Below are 23,410 nucleotides of genomic sequence, written 5' to 3'. Positions count from 1 at the left end.
ATCTCCACTCCACATGATCATAAGCCTTTTCAAAATCAATCTTGAACACCAATCCCTCCATTTTCTTCTGACTCACCTCTACTACAACCTCATTTGCAATGAGGACCGCATCCAAAATTTGTCTATCTTAAATAAAAGCTCCTTGATATAGAGAGATTGTGCTACCCATAACCTCCCTTAGTCTTGATGCAAGCACTTTCGCCACAATTTGTATAAACTAGTAACTAGGCTTATAGGCATGTAGTCCGTCACTTTCAAAGAATCTGACTTTTTCAGAATAAGACAAATGAATGTTTCATTTGTCACTGCATTTATTATCCCTTTCTCAAAGAACTCCTCCATCACCTTCAAAATATCCACTTTCAAGATATCCCAACAATTTTGAAACATTAGCAAAGAGAACCCATCTGGACCTGGCAACTTATCCCTTCCACAATCAAAAACTGCTCTTTGAACTTCCAATTCCTCAAAAGGCCTCTCAAGCCAAGTTGCCTCAGATTCACTTATTGAGCACCAGTTAATGTCTTCCAAACCCCAACACACCTCTTCATTGCTGCTAAACAGGGACTTGAAAAAGTTAACAATTTGTTTTCTATCTCTTCTGCATCCTCTACCACTCCACCATCTTCCACTTCCAATCTTTCTATATAATTTCTCTTCCTTCTTCCATTAGCTATTTTATGAAAAAATTTAGTGTTACCGTCCCCATCTTTAGCCCACTCCACTTTACTTCTTTGCCTCCACTTCACTTCTTCCTTGAAAGCCAAATCTTCCACAAGGAAAAGTAACTCTTCCCTCTTTCTTTTTGAAGCAACATCTAACCCTTCCATCCCTTCTCTCATATCTAATTCCTCTAAACTAGCCTTAGCTTCCTTAATATCTTTCTCGACATCACCAAAAACCTCCTTACTCCATCTTTGCAACTTCCTTTTTAGAGCTTTTAACTTGCTAAAAAATTTATAACCCTCCCAACCCTCAACCTGCTCAGATTGCCACCATTGTTTGAATTTGTTCCTGAAATCTGGGTGTTGTAGCCACATGTTTTTGAACCTGAAAGGACTTGGCCCCCATTTCACCTTGTTAGTATCCAACTCGATTGGACAATGATTTGAAATTACCCTTGCCAAAGCCTTTTGTCTTACATTTGGAAAGATCTCTTCCCATCCAACAAAGACCAAGTATCTGTCTAACCTCCGACGCACTGCTTCTTCTCTAAAATTTGACCAAGTAAATTGAGCATTGAGCAACTCTAGATCTTTGAGTTCTGTGTCTTGGATAAACTCATTAAAAGTCCTCATGCTTGTAGTCATCCTTCCCCCATTTGATTTCTCATTTACATATCTCACCACATTGAAATCTCCTCCTACACACCATCTTGGTCCACAAAGCCCGTAAAGGCTTGCCATTTCTTCCCAAAACTCCCTTCTCTCTTTATTTTTACAGGGACCATAGACCCCTGATAGCCACCAGTCCAACCCATTCAATGCTTTAATTTTTATGGAGACTGAGAATACTCCAACCAAAGATTCAATAACTGAGATTTGTTTTGTGTTCCGTATCACTGCTATACCCCCAGATCTTCCTTGTGCAGGTGCGAAATAAGAGCATGTTTACTTGCATTTTTGGGAATGAGACATGAAAAGTATAGTAGTTCCACTTGCACTGCTATAGCTATCGCCATGGGTTAGGAACAAACGGTAGGAGTGAGGAACGAGGGTTGCTCCGCAGGCTCTTCATGGGCACAGCACAAGCGTTCCACGTTCTCCCACTTCTCATATTTCACCACCAAGACAAGTTCATCCACTGACTCCACCAAATAGATAGACGCGGGCTGCATGTCACGGACGACAATGTCCATAACCTGGGACAATAGCTTTCGCCACCGAAGTCCCATACCTCCACTCAGTTATCCACCCTTAATGCAAATAACCGAACGTCCACAAAATTAATTGGAAGAAGAAAATAAATTTGAAATTTTGACAAAAGTTACAATTTACAAAATGATATGTATCGATCATTCGTGCGGATTCATAAACAAATAAATTTAGAATTTTCACGTAGAAAAAAACTTGAATTTGGGACCTCCAATTTTCAAGTTTTAAGTTCCATTTAAACATGTGTCAATTCTAAATTTGTATGAGTTAGAGTTTAAAAATAACAAATTCCGTATTCAAATTCTATTGTTCTTTTAAATTAACCATACATTAAAATTCACAAATTATAAAAAAAAAAATTTCCATCATTTCAATTTCGGTTATTTTAAAATCCCTTAATAATATTTAATTTTTTCATTCAAACGAAATGTGACGGTTTAGGTGATAGGTTAGAGAACACTCTTGTAGTAGTGTTGATGCGACCAAGACGACGAAGTTTTACTGCTTTGTCGACCATTGTTTTTGGGACTACATGCACAAAATTATGCTCTGAATCACTTCTCAACTTTTTAAGTTTTTAATTCCTAATTTCGGTTTATTTTTTAAATATTTATTTTTGAATTGGTATTGGGCTTTGAATAGAGCCCACATAACAAACATTACGTGGTTGCTAGCATGAAGCCCAAAGAAGCCCAATTGAGGGTCCATTAGCATATTAGAGGCCTGGTTATTACTAGGGTTTCATTCCATTTGTTTATAAAATCACAAGTCCCACAAGAACTCGCCTCTTCTGCGTCTAAGCAAAAGCAAGCGTAAACCCTTCACTGAGGCAGAAGCTCCATCGGCCGCCATGGTAACCCTTCTCACGTCCTTCCCCTCAATCTTCTATTTCTCTCTTCCTCCTGTTGGAAATTCAGTTTGTTTCTGAATCTCTGCGCCTTCAAATGCACTGACAGTGATTTTGTTTTGTATTTTTTTTCCAGGTGAAGTACTCCAGAGAGCCCGACAATATCACCAAGTGTATGTACTCTTATCGATTTACTGTTACGGATCTAATGGGTTTTTGTATATGAATCTTGGTTTTGTTTTTCCAGGAAAATTGTTTTGATGTGATTGTGGGTTTTGATTTGTTTCGATTGTTTCAGCTTGCAAAGCAAGAGGTTCTGACCTGAGGGTTCATTTCAAGGTATTGTTACTATTCTTTATTGTTCGTAGAGTTAAACGTTTCGAGTTACATGCTTTTGGGTTTTTGTTTTAGCATGCGACGATTTGGTAGTGAAATGTGGGATTTCTATTCGGTTTCTTTTGCCTATGTCAATGAATCTGCTCTGTTTTTGATTGTTGGGTGGAGATTCAGTAGTTAATGTAATATTTTGAATTGGTTATATCGGTCCGCTTGTTGTGGGATGTGTGTTCAGTTTACTAAAATTTGTTGTCTGAGAACAATTGAATTGGTATGGTGGCTGGGTTTCTAGTTTTACGTGTCTTGCGAATCTAGTTAAAGGTGTTTGCTTTTCCAGTTTTATGATTAGAAAAACTGGAGTTAGGAGGTAGCGAGTTTTAGACGTTTGTACAATTAGCTGAAGGTGAGAAAAAGGTTGTGATTTCATGCTCTTTACTGACTTAGCACTGACTCAAACTCTGGTGGTTTGGTTCGCATATATACATGCATTAATTTGTCGAACCCTGATGAAAAAAGCAGGGCTCTGTTGCCTTCTGTGAACTGAGCTCCCGTATACTTCAGGAAGATCACTAGCATTGTTTTTGGGTGAACCTCTGTACTTTGCATATGTTGCATTTTGTGACTGAAGGTTCAGTTAATGACGCCACATTTTGTCATTTATGATTTTTTTCATGTTTTTGAAACCTGATTTTAAAAAAGAAGGGTTATTTACCTTCTGTGAACTTGTCCCCCGTAAATTTCAGGAAATCTATTGCATTGTTTTTGGGTGAACCTCTTTTCTTTGCTTCTTTTGCACTCATGTGAATGAAGGTTCAGTTCTTGACCCCACATTTGGTCATGTTTAAGATTTTTCAATTTTTCAAAACCTGATTTAAAAAAGCAGGGCTTAGTTACCTTCTGTGAACTGGGCTCCCGTAAACTTCAGGAAAATCAATTGCATTGTTTTTGGGTGAACCTCTGTACTTTGCATCTGTTGCATTTTTGTGACTGAAGGTTCAGTTAATGACGCCACATTTTTCTCATGAATGTGTATTTTTGTTTATTTCAAACCTGATTCGAATTAAGGATCTTGTGACGTTTTTTCATAAATAATTATAAGAAGACATTGTTAGAATCACCTCTGTAGTGTGTGGATAGTACCATGATTTTGCTGCCTTGCATGGAGTGTTGACACTTGTAAAAACAATTTTGTGCTTGCGTTTTAGAATTTTAGAATTTTTTTAAATTACTAATTTTGAGGTTTTGACTTGCGTTGCTATTGTGTTTAACAGAACACAAGGGAAACTGCGTTTTCTATCAGAAAGATGCGCTTGGACAAGGCAAAGAGTTATTTGGAGGATGTTCTGGCTCACAAACAGGCCATTCCCTTCCGTCGTTTCTGCCGTGGAGTTGGGCGTACTGCCCAGGCAAAGAACAGGCATTCCAATGGGCAAGGACGCTGGCCTGTCAAGTCTGCCAAGTTCATATTAGATTTGCTTAAGAATGCTGAGAGCAATGCTGAAGTAAGTTACATCATCTTACATTCTGCTTATCACTTGGTATTGTTATCTTTATCTGCTATGGAGACTAATAATTTCTAATCAATTTTTCAGGTGAAGGGTTTGGATGTTGATTCCCTAATCGTATCTCACATCCAGGTCAACCAAGCACAGAAGCAAAGGCGCCGAACCTACAGGGCTCACGGAAGAATCAACCGTAAGTTCCAACCAATCATCCTCTCATCTTATTTTCTTGTTGAGAATTGTTGTTTTTATATTGATTTGTATTGCTAAACCAATTGCAGCCTACATGTCATCGCCCTGCCATATTGAGCTGATCCTTTCCGAGAAGGAAGAACCCGTCAAGAAAGAGGTAATTTGAAGATTGTACATTTAGTACGACTGTATGTCGTTGAAAATACGCGAGGCAAGTTGTTAACCAATTCGATTATCTGTTATCATTGCAGCCCGAGAGCCAGTTGGCAACAAGCAAATCGAAGAAGGCTGCTCTTAGGAGCGGTGCTTCCTCTTAGAGCGTATCATTCGTCGAATCGAAGGGTTGCTGGTTTCCTTTGATGAGGGTTTTTTGCTGCTTTTTATATAGTTTGAGATGTTATGTAGACAACTTTTGGGCCTCTCGTTGTTTTAGTACCAAATTATGTTTTGTTTGGGTAATATGCTTGATAACCAATGGTAGACATAATTTCATACTGAAGCCCCACGTTATCATGCCCCTGGTGCTGTTGTTTGTCAATGGTCTCGAATCAATGGCATTCTGTTATCTCTGCAAAACCGAAATTTAAATTTTGGATTAATGATGTGTTTTTTTGAACAAATAATATTATTCGTGTTAGGGGGGGGGGGATGGGGTGGGCTTAGCGTCGTAATTGGCAAACAATATTGTGGTTCAAATTTGTTTTTGGTGAGAATCGAACTTAAGATTTTTTATTTACGAGTGAAGATAAATACTATTAAATTGTGGTATTAAGTGATAAATTCGTTTTTGACGAGAATTGAATTTAAGACTTTTCATTTATCATTTTTTGTATGCTTCTATAAGTGCTCCTTGGAAGTGCTTTTGTTAGAAGCAGAACACTGATTCAAACTGAAAACCAATGTTTATTGGAACAGAAACTTACATGAAAAGGGTTCATCGTCATATGATGTCAGGTGGGATAAAATTTGCATATGATAATGCATTATTGGATTGGTTATAGCCTAAATGCCTTTTAAGTAAAAATATTCCCAAATATAGCTAAATTAATCTAAAAACATATTATTTTCAAAAAGTTAATGTGAAAAGAGATTAGGTTAAAACGATATTTAACAGTTTTTTGGCCTAAAATTTAGGCCGTGCCATAGCTAAAAGTTGTATCTGATCAAATGAATAAGATGTTGGATTTCTACTCATGTGTTCAACATTCGAAACTCTTCCTTTTCTAAACTAATATAACAATTTCGAATTCTCCGCTTTCGTTAATAATTATAATAATTATAAAATAAAAATAAAAAGAAGGGAATTTTAACGAAAAGCTTTCGGTACTGTTTATTTTAACGAAAAATCATATTTTTACATTAAAAAGACAATCATGGTACTATTTACTTTACACTTTATTTTTTCTCTATCATTAAAACTTATAATTTCAAATTATTTTAATTAGTTTTCTTTAAAAACAAAAGGAGCTGGCATCCTTGGGTTAGAAATCGCAGGCCTAGCTAGTTGGAGAACTTTCAATTGGGCCGGTAAATACCCCGGAACTTAATCGACCCGAAATTTATCAAACCCACCAGAGCAAACCACGTATGCGCCGTGCTTATCAGCCGTCAGATTCAAAATCAACGTCCACGAACTCTTTCCGAGAGTCAACGAGCGTATCGATTTTATTTTTCTAATTTCGCCCCTTCAGAAATTCTCACACCCTCTCCCTTTGTCGCTCGCCCGTGCCTTCATCAGTTGGTCCGTTCGCAGGTAAAAACTCACTCCTTCTCTCTCTCTCTCTCTCTCTCTCTCTCTCGTGGAATTTCAATTTCTAGGGATTTCTCAGATCCCAATTTTTGTTCGAACATTTTTCTTTTCGATTCCGTCATCGACCTTTATGAATTTGGTGCTTTTTTGTTCTTTGGCAGCTGAATGAATTCATATCCAACCAAATGATTTTCATGATCTCGTCAATTTTCTCTTTTATTATTGCTTTTTCTGTGAAATTATGGTAATGTAATTTATGCTTCCAAATTTGTTTAATTTTTCAGCTTGCAGAGGAAGAGCTGACCTCAGAGTTCATTCCAAGGTACTGTTTCTAGGGTTTTTGTGGCACAGTTTCGAATGTTGCGAATTTGCGTAATTTTGTTTTGATCCGTTAATTAATCCGAATGAGGAAGATCACTTCTTTAATTTTTTGGTATAATTTGCAGATGGATTGGCAAGGGCAAAGGCTAGCTGAGCAGCTGATGCAGATACTGCTACTGGTGTTCGCCGTGGTTGGATTCGCCGCAGGTTACATCACTGGGTCCTTCCAGACGATGGTTCTGACTTATGCTGGTGGTGTGGTTCTCACCACATTGGTCACCGTCCCCAATTGGCCCTTCTTCAATCGCCACCCGCTCAAGTGGCTGGACCCGAGCGAAGCTGAGAAGCATCCCAAGCCGCAGCCGCAGCAGCCCGTGAGCTCGAAGAAGAAAGCCTCCAAGAAGTAAGAAGTAGGTCAGTTTTCTTGAGACTGATCACAGCAATGAGATATTAACATTGTACTCAAACTTCCATTTCCAGCACTTATACAATGACTAGAAGAGAATTTCATGGTATTTGCAGCATTGTGTTTTGTGCGATCTTGTTTTAATAGGTTTGGTTTCGGATTCGTAAATAGGAAACCCTTCAATTTGCTTTTGATAGTGTTTTAGGTAAAACCGAGCGTCTAGGATTCGCACGGCCGACCCCACTTGGTAGGATTTGTTGTTGATGTTGTTGACTTGTTGCACCCACAAGCAATCCCTATCTATTGAGAGTGTAAAGATCTCTGAGATTGAATCGGTTGCCAATTATAAACGTTGCTTGCATTTCACTACAAAAGAATCTAGCAATCTGATTACACTCACGCTGTTCTGTACGGCTGAGGTCAGTCTAAACACTGTTACAACATCACGGCTCAAACTTTAACTATTTACAACGTACAAAATGAGTGAGCTTTCTATTGGTTTTCATCCCTCATTGCCCTCAGAAAGGCATCATTTTCCTCATCTAGTGAGCTGTCGTCGTCATCCAGCTCGTCTAATTCATCGAGTAAAGATTGGTTCGTACTCTTGCGAGATACTCTCCTGTGCTTCTTCAGCTCCAACCGTGGTTCAGCTTGTTGAACGCCCTTATCTCCTGCCTTGTACCTGCAAACAATTTGTCCATTCAGGCTCATTAGCAGGACAAACAAAACATACGACATTTGTGCAGATACTAATTAAGTCTGCATAAGCACAACGATGAATGCCAGGGCAAAGTTAAACCGGCAGAAAATTATGAATAGTCAAACGATTCAAGCCATAGAGACGGTGAAATACTAGCTGCTTTCATACCACTATGTTTCGGTGGAGCATATGATTTCTTTTTCACCGTAACAACCATGGTGGTGCGGATTATCAGCATTCAAGTACTTAAACCACAGAAGTTGAAGTATTTAGTCGAAAAGCATGCATAATCAAGGTTAATACCCTGATATATATAACACAAGCATACCTGACATCACCCTCCTTTTTAGTTCCATACGTCCTTAACTGAAATTCCTCTCTGATTCGGATCTCATCAAGAAGTTGGAAATAGTACGGATATCTTTCCCAGTCAGCACTAACGACGCACCCCGGTTCACCAAGATGCAGGCAATCATTGAATGAGCATTTAGCAGGCTCACCGTCACTGAGCATCTTCCTGATCTGATAGGATAAAAGCGAAAGTAGCAGTAGAAAGTAACAAAAGTTAACATGTGCCAACAATGTGAGGGAAACGAACTTAATGGACATGAGTCAAGTGAAGGGCATAAAATAAAAAGTACACAAACCTCTGGAAATGTTTGTGCTAGAGATTGCTTTGTGACTTTTAGTAAACTAGGCTGGTTGAAGCCAGGAGTGTCGGCAAGATAACCCCCGGTAGACAAAGGAAGCAACGAGACATTGCGAGTAGTGTGCTTCCCTCTGCCACTTCTTGTTGAAACCTGTCCAACAAGCTGATCCCCATACCATTTGCTGCCTAAAATCTGAAATAAGTACAGGAAACAACGGATATATGAGCACCAAACTCACACGAACAAAATGATCGAAACGAAAGAAAGAATGAATGAAGGGAGTGATGAAACCCACCGGATGAAACAAATTTTCCCCTTCTGCATCATCGGAAGCATGGTGGTTGCTCCTCAAAGCATTAATCAGACTAGACTTTCCGACGCCACTTGGACCCACAATAACACTTGTCTGATCTCTCAATATGAATGCAAGAGAATCAAGGCCATGGTTAGATTCAACACTGCAGAAAACCGGGTTGTAGCCCCACTTATGTAGCCTAGACTTCCATGCAACCTTTGCCTGAAAATTTCATCGAAGGTTAGTACACTTAAGAATCAATACTACCAAAACAGAGTATACAGAAGACGGACAAATTATATTGCATCCATAAAAGTAAACCACATTTAGCATGTCAGAACAATTCATCCCAATTCGCGTTCCAATTCGGTTCCACAGGTGATTTTACTATGCAGGATAACAATAGATTACAAGGAGAAATATGATCGAGCTCAATAACTAATTGTAGGCGCTGTTGCGCGCTACTGTATGATGACAGATTAGATTCGAACGAGTCTTCAACAGGATCAAAATTTCAGAACCAGTTTGATGCATCGTTGAACTATTACATGAAAAACACAGAGCACCGGATCAAAAATTCAGAAACATTTTGATGCTGCATTGGATTGTTCTACTTTTTCTCAGAGGCCAATTCTCATCCGGAAAACTAAGTTTACTCACGTAACACAAGAGATTAACAATAATTAGAACTAAGCAGCAAACTAAGCACCAAAATTAAAATTAATAAAGAATCCGATCAAACCTCTTCGTCAACCAGCTCAGACTTGTTGAGACCGAGTGTGAGCGGAATTCCCGTGGACTCGGCCTCGATCAGGAACCTGGTGAGCGCGAACGGCTCGAGCTTGGGCTGCTCCATGGAGAAGAGCACGAGCAGATGGTCAACATTCGCAACCGGAGGGTCAAGAATCTCGGAGCTCCGTTGGTATACATTCTCGATCATTCCCCGGCGGTCCACCCAATCAATCGAACCTACCAGCACCTTGTCCCCAACCAGCACTCTCCTCTTAATTTTCTTCAGCACCGCCTTCACGACGCACAGCAGCTCCACTTTGCTCTCTTCGATGCTTCTGGGAGGCTCCACGATGACGCGCATGAAGTTGGCCTGGGCGGCGGCGACGGTGCCGACGGTTTGGGACTCGGAGAGAGGCGGCTTGTCCTGGGGAGACAGGACCGGGGCGAGGGAGGAGTAGTCCTTGAAGGTGTGTTTGGCTCTGAGGAGCTTCTTGTTCGGGGGCTGGGATTTCCTGGAGACGTTAGGGTTCTGGTGCTGTTTGGCTACAGCGACCGTGGCGCACCGGAGGGTTGAGATTTGGCGGATGAGTTTGGCGACGGTTGGGAGAGCAGCGGTGGTGGGGATGATGGTGCGGTGGCGCAGGATGGACATGGAGGAAATTGGCATGGAGATTGTGGCGGTGCTTGGATACAGAGATTAATTTGGTTTGGTTGCGAATAAACTGTTTGGGAATTTGGTTCAGTTGAAAAGGGGATTATGGTTATAGAGATTCTTCATTTCTGTTATCAGCAGATTGGAGTGAGCACTGCACAGTGCACAGGCATTCTGCATTTCTCAGCTGGGTCGAGACTTCATGGGTATTACAAAACGACGTCGTATAGAGAATTCATGGTTTGGACCAACACTGGATTTAGGCCCAATTTTGTGCAGTAGACTTTATAACTTGATTTAGCCCGATTTAGCCCAAAGTTAGGCCTCATAAAATGTAATGTAGCCTTTCTTTGGGTCTTGGAACACGTAGTTTTCCTTTTGGTTTAGTGTACTCCTCTCTTTGTTTCTTAGAGTCACTGATTCGGCTCACACGAATACGAGAACGATATTTACATTTACTTATAATGATAAAAAGTTAATGTAAGATTGTAATGTAACTTTGTTGTGAGTTTATTGGTGCGTTAATCATGACTTCGAGTCTACAACCACTGCCCCGTTAATCAAAATTGACAAGACTTTTATGTGACAAGCTAAAGGTTATCGCATAATGTAGAGTATGGTAACTCATGAACCATGACCAAAAGCGTCTCCAATAGAGATCGTATAATCGTGGAGTTCTTAAATATAAGTATAAAAGGTTTTCAACGAGTCGGAATAGAAGTCCTCAAAGTATTCTAATATATAGAGAACTTGCGAGATATCTCAAAGAAATTCTCAAATATGAGGATTGCTTAAGACTTAAAAGGTGGGTCTGCCTGTTGATTTTGAGTGGGAACCAAACCCACGAATGTTTGAATGCTGCACAACATAGCTTCATTCTGGGTTTTTTTTCTAATTGTTTATTGTTTTTTGAACCAACCCACGTGAAAGATTTCTACAACTTGTTTTTTTTTTAACCATTGGGAAACCAACAGTAGAGATAGCTTTTTGATTTTCATCAACGACCACAATACTACAACGAGATGAACAATGATTTTTTACTATTTTAGTCCCTCTATTTAAGAATTTTACCATCAAAACCTCTCATTGCAGACAACATTCCTTTAAGGACTCGAATATTACATTAAAGTCTCTCAATGAGACTTCAAAGTTAGTGGTGACCATTGAAAATGCCCTAAAATTGGCAACGAAGTCAACACCTAAAAGAGGGTACTTTTTTTATAACTATTTTGTTTTTCTTCGTCTCACCACCTATACGATGCCACCCATGGATAAGATAACCATTTCATCGAATCTATTTTAGATAGAGGAGAACGTGCACGGGCAAAAGGAGGAATAAAGAATGGTGAAGGAATGACGGTAGAAGAAATATAAAAAGAACGTGCATCGAATTACAGACAAATAGAAATCACTATTGTCGTTTTGTTATTCTCTCCTTTATTTATTTATTTTTTCTATCCCACCCACTACCTCCCTTTTTTATTCTCAGTTGTTGGTTATTCTCAATTCTTCGTTACTCTCATATATGTTCCTCCTTTGTACTAACATCAGAAGTAAAAAATTAAAAACGAAAGAGTTATTAAATGACTCTTAATTTCACAAAACACGTGACAAAAGAGATCATTTTAGTCAAAATTTTTGCAAACGTCAAATTTGTAGGTGAGTTACATATAATAAGAGCTTGTGATTTGGTCATTATCTCATGGTGTTTGGCAAATCTATGGGAGTCAATGGTATTATATTATCCCGGATAGGATGACGAACATAACCTCATTTCATACACTTACAAATTCTTATCCCTTCTTCTATGCAATACAGCAACAACTTACGTTTCATGACAAACATGAAACTCAAAGATAATCTACAGCAGCAACGTCTTATTTTATTAAGTGGAATCGGCTCTATGAATTCTATAACGTCACTGCGCTTGGTTTTGCGTTAAGTCTTCTGTTAACTCCAAGTACTTCGTGTCTTTTCTTAAAGTTTCTTTCCAAGTTTCCTAAGTCCTCCTCTACTTCTTTTGCCCTAAGTCTTTATTCATATCTCAATTTTTAATCAGAGTATCTGTAGATTTCCCGCTTACATGTCCAAACACAAAGATAATCACTAAACCAATTTTATGACTAATTCAAATCCTCCTACAGAACATCACCATGTTTATTAAAGATACAAATTCTGCCTACCCAACTTTTATAGTAAGTAGTGTACGTGTAATGATATCTCTAAAGCGTTTCGGAATGTCGGATAAACAAGAGGATACTACTTTCTTTATTCTCGGTCAGGTAATGTTAGGGAAAATAAATTTTTTAAACTTAATTTGTAAATCAAATGATGTGGATGTCAATTATTGGATTATTATTTAAGTAATGATTAACGTGTTTATTTCTTATTAGTGACACATTATTTGATTTGCCAACTTAGTTTAAAATTTTAGCCTCCTTAACATTATCCTTCTTGCTCAGAACACCACCATGTTTATTAACAATGCTTTTCGCAGTCAACTTGCTACAATTTGATAAAAGCCTAAAAGCAATTTAGGTCAAAAATGTTGGTTGTTTATTTGATGGACACTAGGGATGTCGGTTGTAAATTTGCAAAAAAATAGCAAAACATATTCTCTTGGTTTTCCCAAACTGATTTCAACTTAAGGATGGATCAGATGTTTGGTTTTGTTAAAAATATCTAATTAGGTAAAATTCATTTGTTTTGTTGCACAATTGGATTGACCTTTAGGAGAAAAGTCTTCGCTATTTTCGATTGTATTTTCCTTATAGTTACCTCGCAATTACGTATCTTGATTTTCATGCATGAGAGATAAACATCCCGTTTGCAAAGCAAAATCTTAATTGAGACAAACACCAAAAACAAAACCAACCAAAAAAAAAAAACCAACCCCTAGAGGCCTGCACGCAAGGATCATTGGCCATTTAGGTAGACATAACCACAACCACCAGATGATAACCATACTGACGTGTTGCATGAGATTCTGAACTAAATCACAATTACCTACCAAATAATTTTTTTAATGCTTTCTTCGAACAATCAAGGAGCTTAATTATATTGGAATACTAACTAATGCGTGATTTTTATATCGGATTATAATCTAATGATGATGTGGTAGCCAAAATCATATAGGAATGTGACCACCTGCTCTGCCCATTACGGGAAGGCCAAGCTACCCCCATCCGTTCACTTCACCGACCCCTTCAACGTGTGCCCACCACACCCATCCAATGGCCAATCCGCCGTCGACTTCGACCCATATTTGCCTGTCAGTCGACCTATCCAACCACACCCACACAACGGCAGTACACAACGATTTTATCCCACCGCAACAGAACACCACAAATCCAAACATAAATTACGTCGATCCCAGGGAGTATTTTTCATGTGATTCTTACATGGTCATGTTGTTTTACTTTTAGCGTAAGAATATTTTAAGTTTATGATATATCAATTGTGTTGCTATAAGTTGTTTAAGAGAGTATTATATCATTTAATTATAGTATAATATGTGAATTGTTAACAACGTTTGACAAGATAATCGTTTTATGCAAATTTTCTCAAATGATAGAAATTCACGTCGTGTCAATTTATAAAGGAAAAAGAGGAACAAACAGAAAAGTAAACAGTTCAAAAATCACTGTGAAGATGTCGATTTTCACCCCCCTTTGCATGAGCATCACAAAAATTGGGGGGAATTATTGTTGAAGTATTAACCTACCAAGTGGCGTAATTTGAAGGAATGTTAGATTATGTTGAAATTGACCGTTTAATGGATAAGACCACACATTTTCTTCTGGCTCCGGAGAGTTGATAGCAGCCTTAGACACTGAGAATCTCTTGGTCCATTTTCAACCTAGATGCTTATAAATCAACAATCTTCTATAAATTCCTCTTAGACACCATCCACACACACACACACATATAGATAGGAATTAATTGTGGAACTCACTTCGTACGAACTTCAACGATCCGAACTGTCTATTTTGTAAGTCTCGATTCATAAATCATGCTTTCAAAAATTCAATTTAATCCCAAACATTTGTCCATTTAATTATGATGATGAAATCTTAATGTTTCTTAGAACATAACATTCATTAGTTTTCTTGAAATAAATTAGATGTCTCAAATATTTCTAATTTGACTAATATTTTGTGAGAATTATCTATGAGGTGGATCTTAAAAATTACACGATTCAGATTATTGAAATTCGATGTGATACAAGCCCCACAATTAGCCCTTATTTTGAAAAAAAGGAAGTGTGAAGCCAATGAAAGAACAGGGGGCACGTGCCCTCCTCAAAATTTTGGACTGGAAGAAAACATGGGATGAATTGATATGCTTGTGGCATTTTGTGATCGCATTCATGTACTTGGAGCATGACTCGCATTGCAATAGCTACCAGATATTTTTAGAATCTCTTGTTTTCACCCGAGCAACGAAAAATATCTTGAGAGTAATGTGTTCTCTACCATATATCTTTTATTTTTTTTTGTTTTTTTGTTAATGAGAGTGAGATTTTGAATTGACAATATTTTTATTAGTGGTGGTTTTATATAACTAACAATATTATTGCACGATTGTAACAATTTTTCGTCTGTTCTATGCCGTGGTGGATGCACTTTGAGGTCAAGGTGATCTTAGGATCACTCAGAGTTTGAAAAATATACATGTAAACATCTTTCGAAGATTCTCTAAATTTTTGGAATGGGTCTATTTTGTGCCCACTAAGTGTTTTATGTAATGTTTTCTAGTTATATCTCGGCAGCACACAGCAGATTGCATCGAAAACATTTGATACGTACACGAGAGAAACTTACCTATAACATAAGTGCAATCTAAGATTCAACACCAGTATCTCAAGTGCACAAAGAAAACTTACTTACACCATAAATTCCAGTTGCATGGTTGTTCTTCTCTAATTACAGTGCTCATAAATGATAATATTATTATTTATTTTGTAATTTTTTGCTGTGAATCCAAAAACCAGTCGATCCAACTTTGCAGAAGTCCACACTGTCATCAAGGTTGGATTGAACTTCCCGATGCCCCATCTATCCTCTTCAACTTAACCGTCCAAACTCATTTATCTTCTGAAAATAAATTCACAAAAAAAGGAAAATACATAAAAACCAGTATTATACATGTATATATAGTACTCATTATTTCTTTTTCCCGTATAAATCCAAAAGTGCTTCTGAGTCCTAGGTCGTCCAAAAGTGCTTCTGAGTCGTTCATCACTTGTTTTGATGACCAGGTGCGTTGACCGGGAGTTCTGATTTGGTTAACCTCACTTCTGCTCCACGCAGATCATTCACACAAAAATCAATCTCCGAGTCATTACACGCTGGACAATCCCCACCTGTCATTCTGACAATCAAACAAAATAAAAACAAAAAAGATAACTTGATAAATAAAAAATAAAAAGTTAATTTTATTTTCCCATTATTTCGTAAACAAAACTAAGATCTTCCGTTTCGAATCGATTTTTTTGTTTTCTAATTTTTATGTTCAAAGTTGACGAAGTTAAAAGATTCAAACAGTTTATTTTATATTATACGATGCTTATTATTTATATCGCACAATAAAGAATCTGAATCATTTTTTTTAACAACTCAAATCTCTTGTCCTTCGGTTTTGGATGGGGAGAGGGGAGATTTTTCAATATGACTGGCACACGACGTGATACATCACTTGTCACTATACAAATTGTATGATATGTGTGTTAAAAAGTTAATAACTTAAAAAATAAAATTTTCCACCACTTACATAAAAAATACGTAATGTACTACTCGTGTTTCCGTTATAATTAAAAATTTATCTGGAGAGAGAGGATATCGATACGTCTGTTCCTTACTCTGACGTGGTCGGGGGCTTTGTCGTCAGTTTAATCCTCTTCCCATGTAATTCGGGTCCTATAAAACTCCTCGTGTTCCGCTCTCTCAAGCACCTCATCAAACATTCTGATTGTTTCTAATTTTAGCCTCCTCCTTCACACGTTATAATCTCTCTCCAAATTCTGTGAAACTTTTCTGGATAATCTCCTTTTTTAGGTAATCTTCATTAATCCTCTCTGTTAATCTCAGATTTACATTCCTGCTTTTGCTTATATATATGCTCTTGTTTTCAACATTTCCTAATCAGGTTCAGCTTCCATTTTTTTTCTTTTTGATTAAGTTTATGCTGTTTTGAATTCGAGCGTTATTCTAATCTAATCTAAATTACGGGAGGAGATTTGAACTTGAGTAGGGGAGCACACTGGTTTAGCCAATTTGGCTACGGCCAGGTCTGGATATAGTTTATGCTTTAATTATGCATAATTATTATGTTTCACTAATCCCATCTTAGCTAAGCTAACCCAAATCGACATATTTGGATTTCATTCTGATTTGTTCAAGATATTGGTATTTTTACGTGTTCAGATATCATTCAAATTTTCTGTTATCGAGAGTGTCAATCACGTCGGAGAATTAAAACTTTGCCTGCTAGTTTGAATGATAATATTAGAGCAGTTTTAGCTCTCAGGAGCTGAAATTTGTGTATATTTGCAAACGTTTCGAGGCTGTATCTTCTTTGTCGGTTTGGGATTTGGGTTGATGATTTTCTGCATTGGTTTTGATCGAGATATTACGTTACGTGATCGCATCATTATCTAATTGTGATTGGATCTGGTTGTCTTGAGCTCCATTTTTATTGTATCCTGAAAGGATGATTAGATCTGGTACTAAAATTAAGATTTTTTTCAATCTGATTAGCTAAACAAAGTGGGTAGGCAGGTTTCTTCCTTGGCCCGTCTGGACTAGTTCTGCTGCCGGCCTTGACTACGAAGGCCGCCGGTGCTTGTATCAATCTTTTGTGTTCATGTCTTTGTTTCTGAAGTTTTTACAAAGTTAGTGTCACAAATATAGACACTTCCCCTAAAAGTATATACGCGAATTGAATGCGGAGTATAGTTTTTTTTTTTTATTGAATTTCGGTTGTTGCTGTCTGAATCACCGATCACTGCCTTGTTGTTTGAAGTGCTAAAATTGTGTTATGGCAATATTCGAGCTGAATCTTCTGACTCATTTGTGATTCATTCAGGTGATTATCCACTTGGACATGTTATGGAAGTTACTGGGGGCTAAAACCTGCCAAGTATATAGCATTGACTGGTATGATTTCTTCGACCTGTCTTACTCCTTGACCGCAGATGAATTGTTTATCGTTTTGTTCCTATTCTTGAAACAAGATTCCGCTAATTTTGCTCCACGATATGCAGGTACTTGGGCAATGTGTGGAGCAAGAAAGAAGTTAAGGAGCAACTACTTTGGGAACAGAAGTTTTGTTATGGAATTTGAACCCTGTCGACACAGAAAATTTCCTGCGTTTACTGCTTGTGTTGTGCGTTTTGCGACATATTTTATGCCTTGGTCTTGTAAAATTCCTATAGGTGACGGATATCATGAATTCCTTTAATCAAAAGTCTGCTTTAAAAAAAAAAGAATACGCATTGTTGGGAGATACTTAACCGATCATAGGGGATATTACCTGCATCTCGTTTGACATGCATAGCTTCTCAATCTACAAGATGCCGGCTTTTGTGAGTGAAAAGAAGAGGTTCAAAGATCCAAATACGGGCCTATCCAATTCAGTCAAGCAAGATACACCAATTCGTAAAGAAAGCTTTCGCGGTTTGACTTCTCTGGTTGTAGATGATTTTGACAGCCCCATTCTGCCCGGATTGCCAGATGACATAGCAAAATATTGCCTTGCGCTTGTTCCTCGTTCAGACTTCCCTGCAATGGGTGGTGTGTGTAAGAAATGGAGGTATTTTCTTCAAAGCAAAGAACTCATCACTGTGCGGCGATTAGCTGGGTTGCTTGAGGAGTGGCTCTATGTGTTGACAACCGATTCCAAAGGAAAGGAAAACCACTGGGAGGTTTTAGATTGCCATGGACATAAGCACCATGTTCTTCCTCCCATGCCTGGTCCAACGAGATCTGGATTTGGGGTGGTGGTTCTCAATGGAAAGCTTCTTGTCGTTGGTGGATATTCTATGATCACCGAGACCACCGTTGCATCAGAAGATGTTTACCAATTTGATACTTGCCTCAACAGGTTTGTTTTGTGTCCATTTTCAGTGATCAGTCTCTTCCTTTAATTTCCTTTCTTCAAAACCTTCATAAATGTATAAGAATGCCCCGTATTTTCCCTCACCATGGCTACTTTCGCCGACATATTAGACTCTAACGAATGTTGTATGTTAAATGTGGTTCTCTGCACAAGCTTAACTTCATAAGAATCCAATCTTATCGTTTGTTCGTAATTGTAGGTGGGGCAAATTGGCAAACATGAATGTTGCTCGACATGACTTTGCTTGTGCGGAACTAAGTGGTATGATTTACGCAGTTGGCGGATATGGTATAGATGGCAGCAGTCTATCCAGTGCCGAGGTGTACAATCCTGACACCGATACTTGGACCCTGATAAGCAGTATTCGCCGCCCCCGCTATGGCTGCTTTGCCTGTGGATTTGAAGGAAAGCTGTATGTTATGGGCGGAAGGTCAAGCTTCACCATTGGTAATTCGAAGTTTGTTGATGTCTACGACCCTGAGAGTCACACCTGGTGTGAGATGAAGAAGAATGGTTGTGTCATGGTCACTGCTCATGCTGTGCTGGAAAAGAAGCTGTTCTGTTCGGAGTGGAAGAACCAGCGCAAACTTTCGATTTACAATCCCTACGACAATTCTTGGGAGATGGTACAGATTCCGTTGACAGGAAGCACAAGCATTAAGTTCCGATTTGGGACACTGGACGAGAAACTTTTGTTGTTGTCGCTCGAGGAGGAGCCTGGTTATCGTACTTTGTTGTACGATCCAAATGCAACACCAGGATCAGAGTGGCAGACTTCTGAGGTAAAGATGTCTGGTCCGTGCTTGTGCTGTGTTACAATCAAGGTGTGAAACTGTAAGGTGTGCCCGAAAGGCAAAGGTTAGAGGACGTTCGTAAAACTCTAAAAATCAGTTGAACTTCTTGTATTGACTGGATTTTAGGACACTCTAGTGTAACTGTATTTGTTTGTTCCGTTGCCCGGATTAGGACTCTTGGGTTCAGCTTCGTGCATTGCTCGGAGTTGAGTCTACTTTGATCATGTATTAACTTCATTGCATTCGATTATATTCCTGTCGGATCACTCTGTGGCATCTCTTTTTTATCTTCTTGAGATTTTTAATCTGACACTTCGATTTTGATCTAAGTACGGTTCAACTACAATAACTCGATTACAAATGAATCAGATTTTTTTTTTAATAATTTTTTTGTAGAAAAGTATTAGGCGAGATTAGCTATTCGTCAATAGTTTCGTCGAGGCACCAACCCTCCTCCAAAGAACCAAAGAAGAAAGGATTGTTGCACCTAGGTTTTCTACGTCCCCCTCAATTGGATTTTACAAATCTACATCGGTTAATCTCTCATTGCTACATAATTGTCTTCAACTAACATTAAACATAAAATTAACCACATCAGGTGGCTCAGTGGTAAGAGCGCGGATTGCGGCTCCAATAAACAAAAAAATGTGAGAGGACCCGGGTTTGATGTTTCGAACTGATGAGTCTGCTTACCTGTGGCACGGGTAGAGTAAAATTTCTCATAGCCTGAAATGGGTGAATAACCGCGTCTTACCATCAATTGTTCTTTTAAAAAAAATATGAAAAAAACATTAAACAAAAAATTATCTTTAATAAAAAAGAACCCCCAAAAATAAAATTTTTAATAAAAAGGAGCCCTAAAAAATTTGAAATTAAAAAGATCCCCAAAATCGTTTGACTAATGTGAAGGAGAGGGAAAAAGACTCAGAGAAAAAGCGGGGACAAAGAAACCAAAAGCAGGCACAGGTAAAGCGTCGAACAGCGGAGCTACACCACACTCTCTCTCTCTCTCTACATTCAACAGCGAGTGATTTCAGCCGCAGCGGCGACAATGTTCGGAGCTCAATCTTCGTCGTCCCCCTTCGGCACGCCTTCGTCAACCCCAGCGTTCGGGACGCCGTCGTCAACCCCAGCCTTCGGGACGCCGTCGTCGACCCCGGCTTTCGGGACGCCGTCGTCGACCCCGGCATTCGGGACGCCATCTTCGACGCCATCGTTCTTTACTCCTTCGACCCCGGCCTTTGGAACTCCGTCGACGTCTGCATTTTCCGCCGGTGGCTTCGGCGGCTCCTTATTCAACACTCCGTTCTCTTCTCAAACTCAGCAGCAACAACAACAGCAGCAAACGCCGTCGTTTCAGCAGCCTCAGTCTGCTGGCGGCTTTGGGTTTCAGGCTCCGTTCTCTGCGCCGCAGCAGCCGACGCCCTTCCCTAATTCTCAATTGACGACTCAGATGGCTCCTGTCGCTCCTCTCCCTTTCTCTCTCGCCGATCGCGATATTCAAGTAAGCATTTCCCTTTTTTTTTTTTAATTTTATTTTATTGATGATTCAGTGCCAAAACCGTAACCTAACCCCCAGCTTTCACTTTTCGTTTTGATTTGACGGATTTTGGTTTTCTCTGCTAGGCAATTGTTGATGCTTACAAGGACGAGCCTGGAAACCCTAAATATGCTTTTAAGGTTCTTTTCTAATTTTTTTTTTTTTTTTTGCATTAATTTTTTTAGATTTTCGAATGCATTGGCTTCACGCCCATGATATCTGTACCTGTATGTTTGGTTCCTGAGGAAATAGCAGTAAGGTTGTGAATTTTGAAGGTGCTGAATCGGTTAAGTTCATGTTTGATTTAAAACCGTAATTTATTATTTTCCTCTGCTTTTGAGAAACCTAGTTTCGGAGATTCGTGTGAGAAATGAATGACTGTCTTGATTTTTGCAGCATTTGCTGTTTAGCGTAACTGATCCGCAGTTCAGGGTGAAGCCTGCTGGTGTATCGGATGTGAGTTTATTGTTCCCCTTTTATTTCCTAGGTGCCAGTGGGATTATCTGGCTTTTTTTTCTGGCTAAGTTTGGAGAATAGTTTGCATTGCCAGATAATGTGGGCAGAGGCTATGGCGAAGCTTGAAGGTCTGGAAAGTACTGACAGGGAACGCCTGTGGCCTCAGCTTGTTCAGGGTTTTAAAGATCTCTCTCAACGCCTGAAGGTAATTGTTGTTAGTTTGAAGCATAGAGATATTGTTTAGAGTATTTTTGTGTGTTGTTTCTGTTGTTGCTACTTGGAAATAGTACATTTAAGTAATATTTTGAGTTTTTTTGTTGCTAAAACTTAAAATTCACTGGTTGGTGTTCGTGAATGCCAATTTTGGATTAAGATGTTATTGTCCAGGGATATTTATGAGTTCTGAGATGGCAGTTACTGAGACTTGGTAAACCATTCTGTAAAATTGTTGGTTACCCACCAGAGTTGCTGTCCCATGTTTGTCGTTGGATCACTGCTATTATGCAAGTATTAAACTAATATGGGGTTTGAGTAGAAAAAAATTGCAAGAACCAGTTGGTGACACCGACGTATATATTTGGAGAAATTCGTTATCATTTACTAATGTCTAATGTTGTCAAACTGAATTGATGCAGCTCCAAGATGAAGTCCTTCTTTCAGATGCTGAGAGATTGCAAATGACCCAAAGCAATGTCAAGATGGTACCTTTTATTGTTCAAATGTCCATCTACTATTACCACATAATTTGAAAATGGGTCTCACGTCTTTTGCCATTTGCAGCTTCAAAGGCATTTTCAAGCTGACACTCTTCCTTGGATCGAAAGAATGAGGCAAAAAGAACAAGGTCTTCAAAGGCGCCTTTTGAGGGTGGGTACACTTTCTCCAATATATTTAAAAAACTGTAAATAGTGAGTAAGATGGGTTTCATCAGTACCTTGTAATTTTCTAGCCTACGTTAAGCTAAAAGCTTCACATAGTGATGAAGTAAAATAAGGTTCAGACCTCATTGTCCTTTATTGACCGTGTTGATTTTGAAGTTGGCTTAGAATAAAATACCGTCATTGCAATCTGGCCCTGTTACTTACAGTGCTTAACCAACATCTAGAAGGCCGGATTTATGACTGTTGTTTGCTTGGAGGGTTTAAATCATGTTTGTGCAGGTAGCTTATGCATTTTGTATTTTGCCAAGTGTTTTTGACATCTTTGTTCTCATTTGTTATTCCAAAAGGTGATGAGAATACTGGAGGCACTAGAGGGAAAGGGTTTCCGACTGCCTTTAATGAAAGGTGAAGTAGAATTGGCCGAGAAGTTAGCTGCAGTTACAAGACAGGTATGTTATTATTATGCTCTTTATCCCTTTTATATGCATCCTACTCTTTGTGTGTCATTGGGTGAAGATACTAACAAGCAGATGGATTTCCAGCTGAAAGGATCGGGAGCTGAACTTTCTAGGAGGGTACAAAACCTATTAACCATATCCCGTGTCCAAGAGAATTCTATTGGTGGCGGTGGTTTAGGTTATCTTCCAGGATCAACCAAAATACACGAACAGAGTCTTGCTGCTATGCAAGAGGTAAGAGCAGACTTGTTTGAAACACTTCCTTTATATAATAACATCAGAATTGGGTAAATGAGTGTACTTTTTATGTGGAGCAGGTGTTACAGCAGCAGACGGAAGCTATTGCGAGACTCGGCAATGTTTTGAAGCGAGATATTAGGGATATGGAGATTATAATGGCTGAGGATATGGAAACAACACAGAACGGGAGCTAAGACGGGAAAATGAAACAAATTGTTGGTTTGTTAATTGTAATATTTTGATTTAAATTTTCGCGTTTGATTGAGCATCAACAACCCCTGAATCATTAACAGAGGTCGAGTTAAACTATGCAAATCAATTCAGCTGACCACCAGAGATGAGATTCAGTGTTATACTTGCAGCATCATTTGCAATGAACATTAGCTCTTATTTTACAAATTTTCAATGGTCGTTGCAAGCAGGAGATGTTGCAAGAAACCGGTATATACCCAGTTTCCTTTTTCTTTTGTGTAATCCTTCAAGTGTCTCCTTGGGAGTCCTCTTGCTGGTGGACCCCACCCGACAATGATTCGTTTATACAATAGAATCTACGAAGTTTAGGGACGGCCTTGAGGGTAGTTGAAAGAGGTGGCTTCGTATTATGTTAAGAGTATTCTCAGTATGGGGTTATATATAGGGCTATAAAAGTGATGAATATAGCTTATT

The 23,410-nt window shown here is 38.8% G+C and overlaps 6 protein-coding genes and 3 non-coding genes across 10 annotated transcripts; 7 read left to right on the top strand and 2 right to left on the bottom strand.

Moving 5' to 3' along the window:
• Positions 1-503: 503 nt before the first annotated feature.
• LOC148689894 (uncharacterized) lies at positions 504-1,406 on the bottom strand. The gene has a single exon (XM_088687869.1). It carries the CDS (start codon positions 1,404-1,406, stop codon positions 504-506), a length of 903 nt encoding a protein of 300 aa, XP_088543995.1.
• A 1,207-nt stretch (positions 1,407-2,613) lies between these two features.
• LOC137732142 (large ribosomal subunit protein uL22z) lies at positions 2,614-5,210 on the top strand. The gene is made up of 7 exons (XM_068471442.2): positions 2,614-2,727; positions 2,858-2,894; positions 3,020-3,060; positions 4,329-4,559; positions 4,650-4,752; positions 4,841-4,908; positions 5,003-5,210. Exons 1-7 carry the CDS (start codon positions 2,725-2,727, stop codon positions 5,066-5,068), a joined length of 549 nt encoding a protein of 182 aa, XP_068327543.2. The 5' UTR covers positions 2,614-2,724; the 3' UTR covers positions 5,069-5,210.
• Positions 3,567-3,708, top strand: LOC137733081 (small nucleolar RNA snoR74). The gene has a single exon (XR_011068399.1). It is a non-coding gene; the product is annotated as a small nucleolar RNA snoR74 (small nucleolar RNA).
• Positions 3,750-3,890, top strand: LOC137733082 (small nucleolar RNA snoR74). The gene has a single exon (XR_011068400.2). It is a non-coding gene; the product is annotated as a small nucleolar RNA snoR74 (small nucleolar RNA).
• LOC137733080 (small nucleolar RNA snoR74) lies at positions 3,931-4,073 on the top strand. Its single transcript, XR_011068398.2, has one exon. It is a non-coding gene; the product is annotated as a small nucleolar RNA snoR74 (small nucleolar RNA).
• A 1,172-nt stretch (positions 5,211-6,382) lies between the features above and the next one.
• On the top strand, positions 6,383-7,337 carry LOC137731015 (signal peptidase complex subunit 1). The gene is made up of 3 exons (XM_068470053.2): positions 6,383-6,504; positions 6,786-6,823; positions 6,948-7,337. Exon 3 carries the CDS (start codon positions 6,948-6,950, stop codon positions 7,227-7,229), a length of 282 nt encoding a protein of 93 aa, XP_068326154.1. The 5' UTR covers positions 6,383-6,504; positions 6,786-6,823; the 3' UTR covers positions 7,230-7,337.
• A 234-nt stretch (positions 7,338-7,571) lies between these two features.
• On the bottom strand, positions 7,572-10,433 carry LOC137731014 (small ribosomal subunit biogenesis GTPase RsgA 1, mitochondrial). The gene is made up of 5 exons (XM_068470052.2): positions 9,616-10,433; positions 8,874-9,095; positions 8,576-8,770; positions 8,257-8,450; positions 7,572-7,910 (listed from the first exon to the last, which is right to left on the bottom strand). The coding sequence occupies exons 1-5, from the start codon at positions 10,270-10,272 to the stop codon at positions 7,721-7,723; spliced, it is 1,458 nt and encodes a 485-aa protein (XP_068326153.2). The 5' UTR covers positions 10,273-10,433; the 3' UTR covers positions 7,572-7,720.
• Positions 10,434-16,125: 5,692 nt separating this feature from the next.
• LOC137730816 (F-box/kelch-repeat protein At1g67480) lies at positions 16,126-19,445 on the top strand. 2 transcript variants are annotated; one of them, XM_068469798.2, is made up of 4 exons: positions 16,126-16,313; positions 17,344-17,414; positions 17,522-18,360; positions 18,575-19,445. In XM_068469798.2, exons 3-4 carry the CDS (start codon positions 17,807-17,809, stop codon positions 19,203-19,205), a joined length of 1,185 nt encoding a protein of 394 aa, XP_068325899.2. In that variant the 5' UTR covers positions 16,126-16,313; positions 17,344-17,414; positions 17,522-17,806; the 3' UTR covers positions 19,206-19,445. The 2 variants fall into 2 exon arrangements, with proteins under 2 accessions (XP_068325899.2, XP_068325900.2); XM_068469799.2 differs by lacking the exon at positions 16,126-16,313 and adding an exon at positions 16,399-16,546.
• Positions 19,446-20,065: 620 nt separating this feature from the next.
• On the top strand, positions 20,066-23,143 carry LOC137730815 (nuclear pore complex protein NUP54). Its single transcript, XM_068469797.2, has 9 exons — positions 20,066-20,673; positions 20,796-20,849; positions 21,106-21,165; positions 21,260-21,370; positions 21,801-21,866; positions 21,946-22,032; positions 22,394-22,495; positions 22,589-22,738; positions 22,822-23,143. Exons 1-9 carry the CDS (start codon positions 20,221-20,223, stop codon positions 22,936-22,938), a joined length of 1,200 nt encoding a protein of 399 aa, XP_068325898.2. The 5' UTR covers positions 20,066-20,220; the 3' UTR covers positions 22,939-23,143.
• Positions 23,144-23,410: the final 267 nt, after the last annotated feature.

Source organism: Pyrus communis, chromosome 16 (assembly GCF_041283825.1).
Source record: "Pyrus communis isolate YQ-2024b chromosome 16, ASM4128382v1, whole genome shotgun sequence".
NCBI lineage: Eukaryota > Viridiplantae > Streptophyta > Magnoliopsida > Rosales > Rosaceae > Pyrus > Pyrus communis.
This window is presented reverse-complemented; position numbering and strand designations above follow the sequence as displayed.

What these genes read in the sequence shown, in the direction of transcription:
- LOC148689894 (XM_088687869.1), bottom strand. Translation starts at nt 1,406, where the DNA reads ATGGCAAGCCTTTACGGGCTTTGTGGACCAAGATGGTGTGTAGGAGGA.
- LOC137732142 (XM_068471442.2), top strand. An exon ending in ACCTGAGGGTTCATTTCAAG is followed by an intron (nt 3,061 to 4,328) that starts GTATTGTTACTA and finishes TGTGTTTAACAG; the next exon opens with AACACAAGGGAAACTGCGTT. An exon ending in ATGCTGAGAGCAATGCTGAA is followed by an intron (nt 4,560 to 4,649) that starts GTAAGTTACATC and finishes TCAATTTTTCAG; the next exon opens with GTGAAGGGTTTGGATGTTGA.
- LOC137731015 (XM_068470053.2), top strand. Translation starts at nt 6,948, where the DNA reads ATGGATTGGCAAGGGCAAAGGCTAGCTGAGCAGCTGATGCAGATACTG.
- LOC137731014 (XM_068470052.2), bottom strand. Translation starts at nt 10,272, where the DNA reads ATGCCAATTTCCTCCATGTCCATCCTGCGCCACCGCACCATCATCCCC. An exon ending in CTGAGCTGGTTGACGAAGAG is followed by an intron (nt 9,096 to 9,615) that starts GTTTGATCGGAT and finishes TGAAATTTTCAG; the next exon opens with GCAAAGGTTGCATGGAAGTC. An exon ending in TAGCACAAACATTTCCAGAG is followed by an intron (nt 8,451 to 8,575) that starts GTTTGTGTACTT and finishes TTATCCTATCAG; the next exon opens with ATCAGGAAGATGCTCAGTGA.
- LOC137730816 (XM_068469798.2), top strand. Translation starts at nt 17,807, where the DNA reads ATGCATAGCTTCTCAATCTACAAGATGCCGGCTTTTGTGAGTGAAAAG. An exon ending in TTTGATACTTGCCTCAACAG is followed by an intron (nt 18,361 to 18,574) that starts GTTTGTTTTGTG and finishes TCGTAATTGTAG; the next exon opens with GTGGGGCAAATTGGCAAACA.
- LOC137730815 (XM_068469797.2), top strand. Translation starts at nt 20,221, where the DNA reads ATGTTCGGAGCTCAATCTTCGTCGTCCCCCTTCGGCACGCCTTCGTCA. An exon ending in ACCCTAAATATGCTTTTAAG is followed by an intron (nt 20,850 to 21,105) that starts GTTCTTTTCTAA and finishes TGATTTTTGCAG; the next exon opens with CATTTGCTGTTTAGCGTAAC. An exon ending in GTCTTGCTGCTATGCAAGAG is followed by an intron (nt 22,739 to 22,821) that starts GTAAGAGCAGAC and finishes TATGTGGAGCAG; the next exon opens with GTGTTACAGCAGCAGACGGA.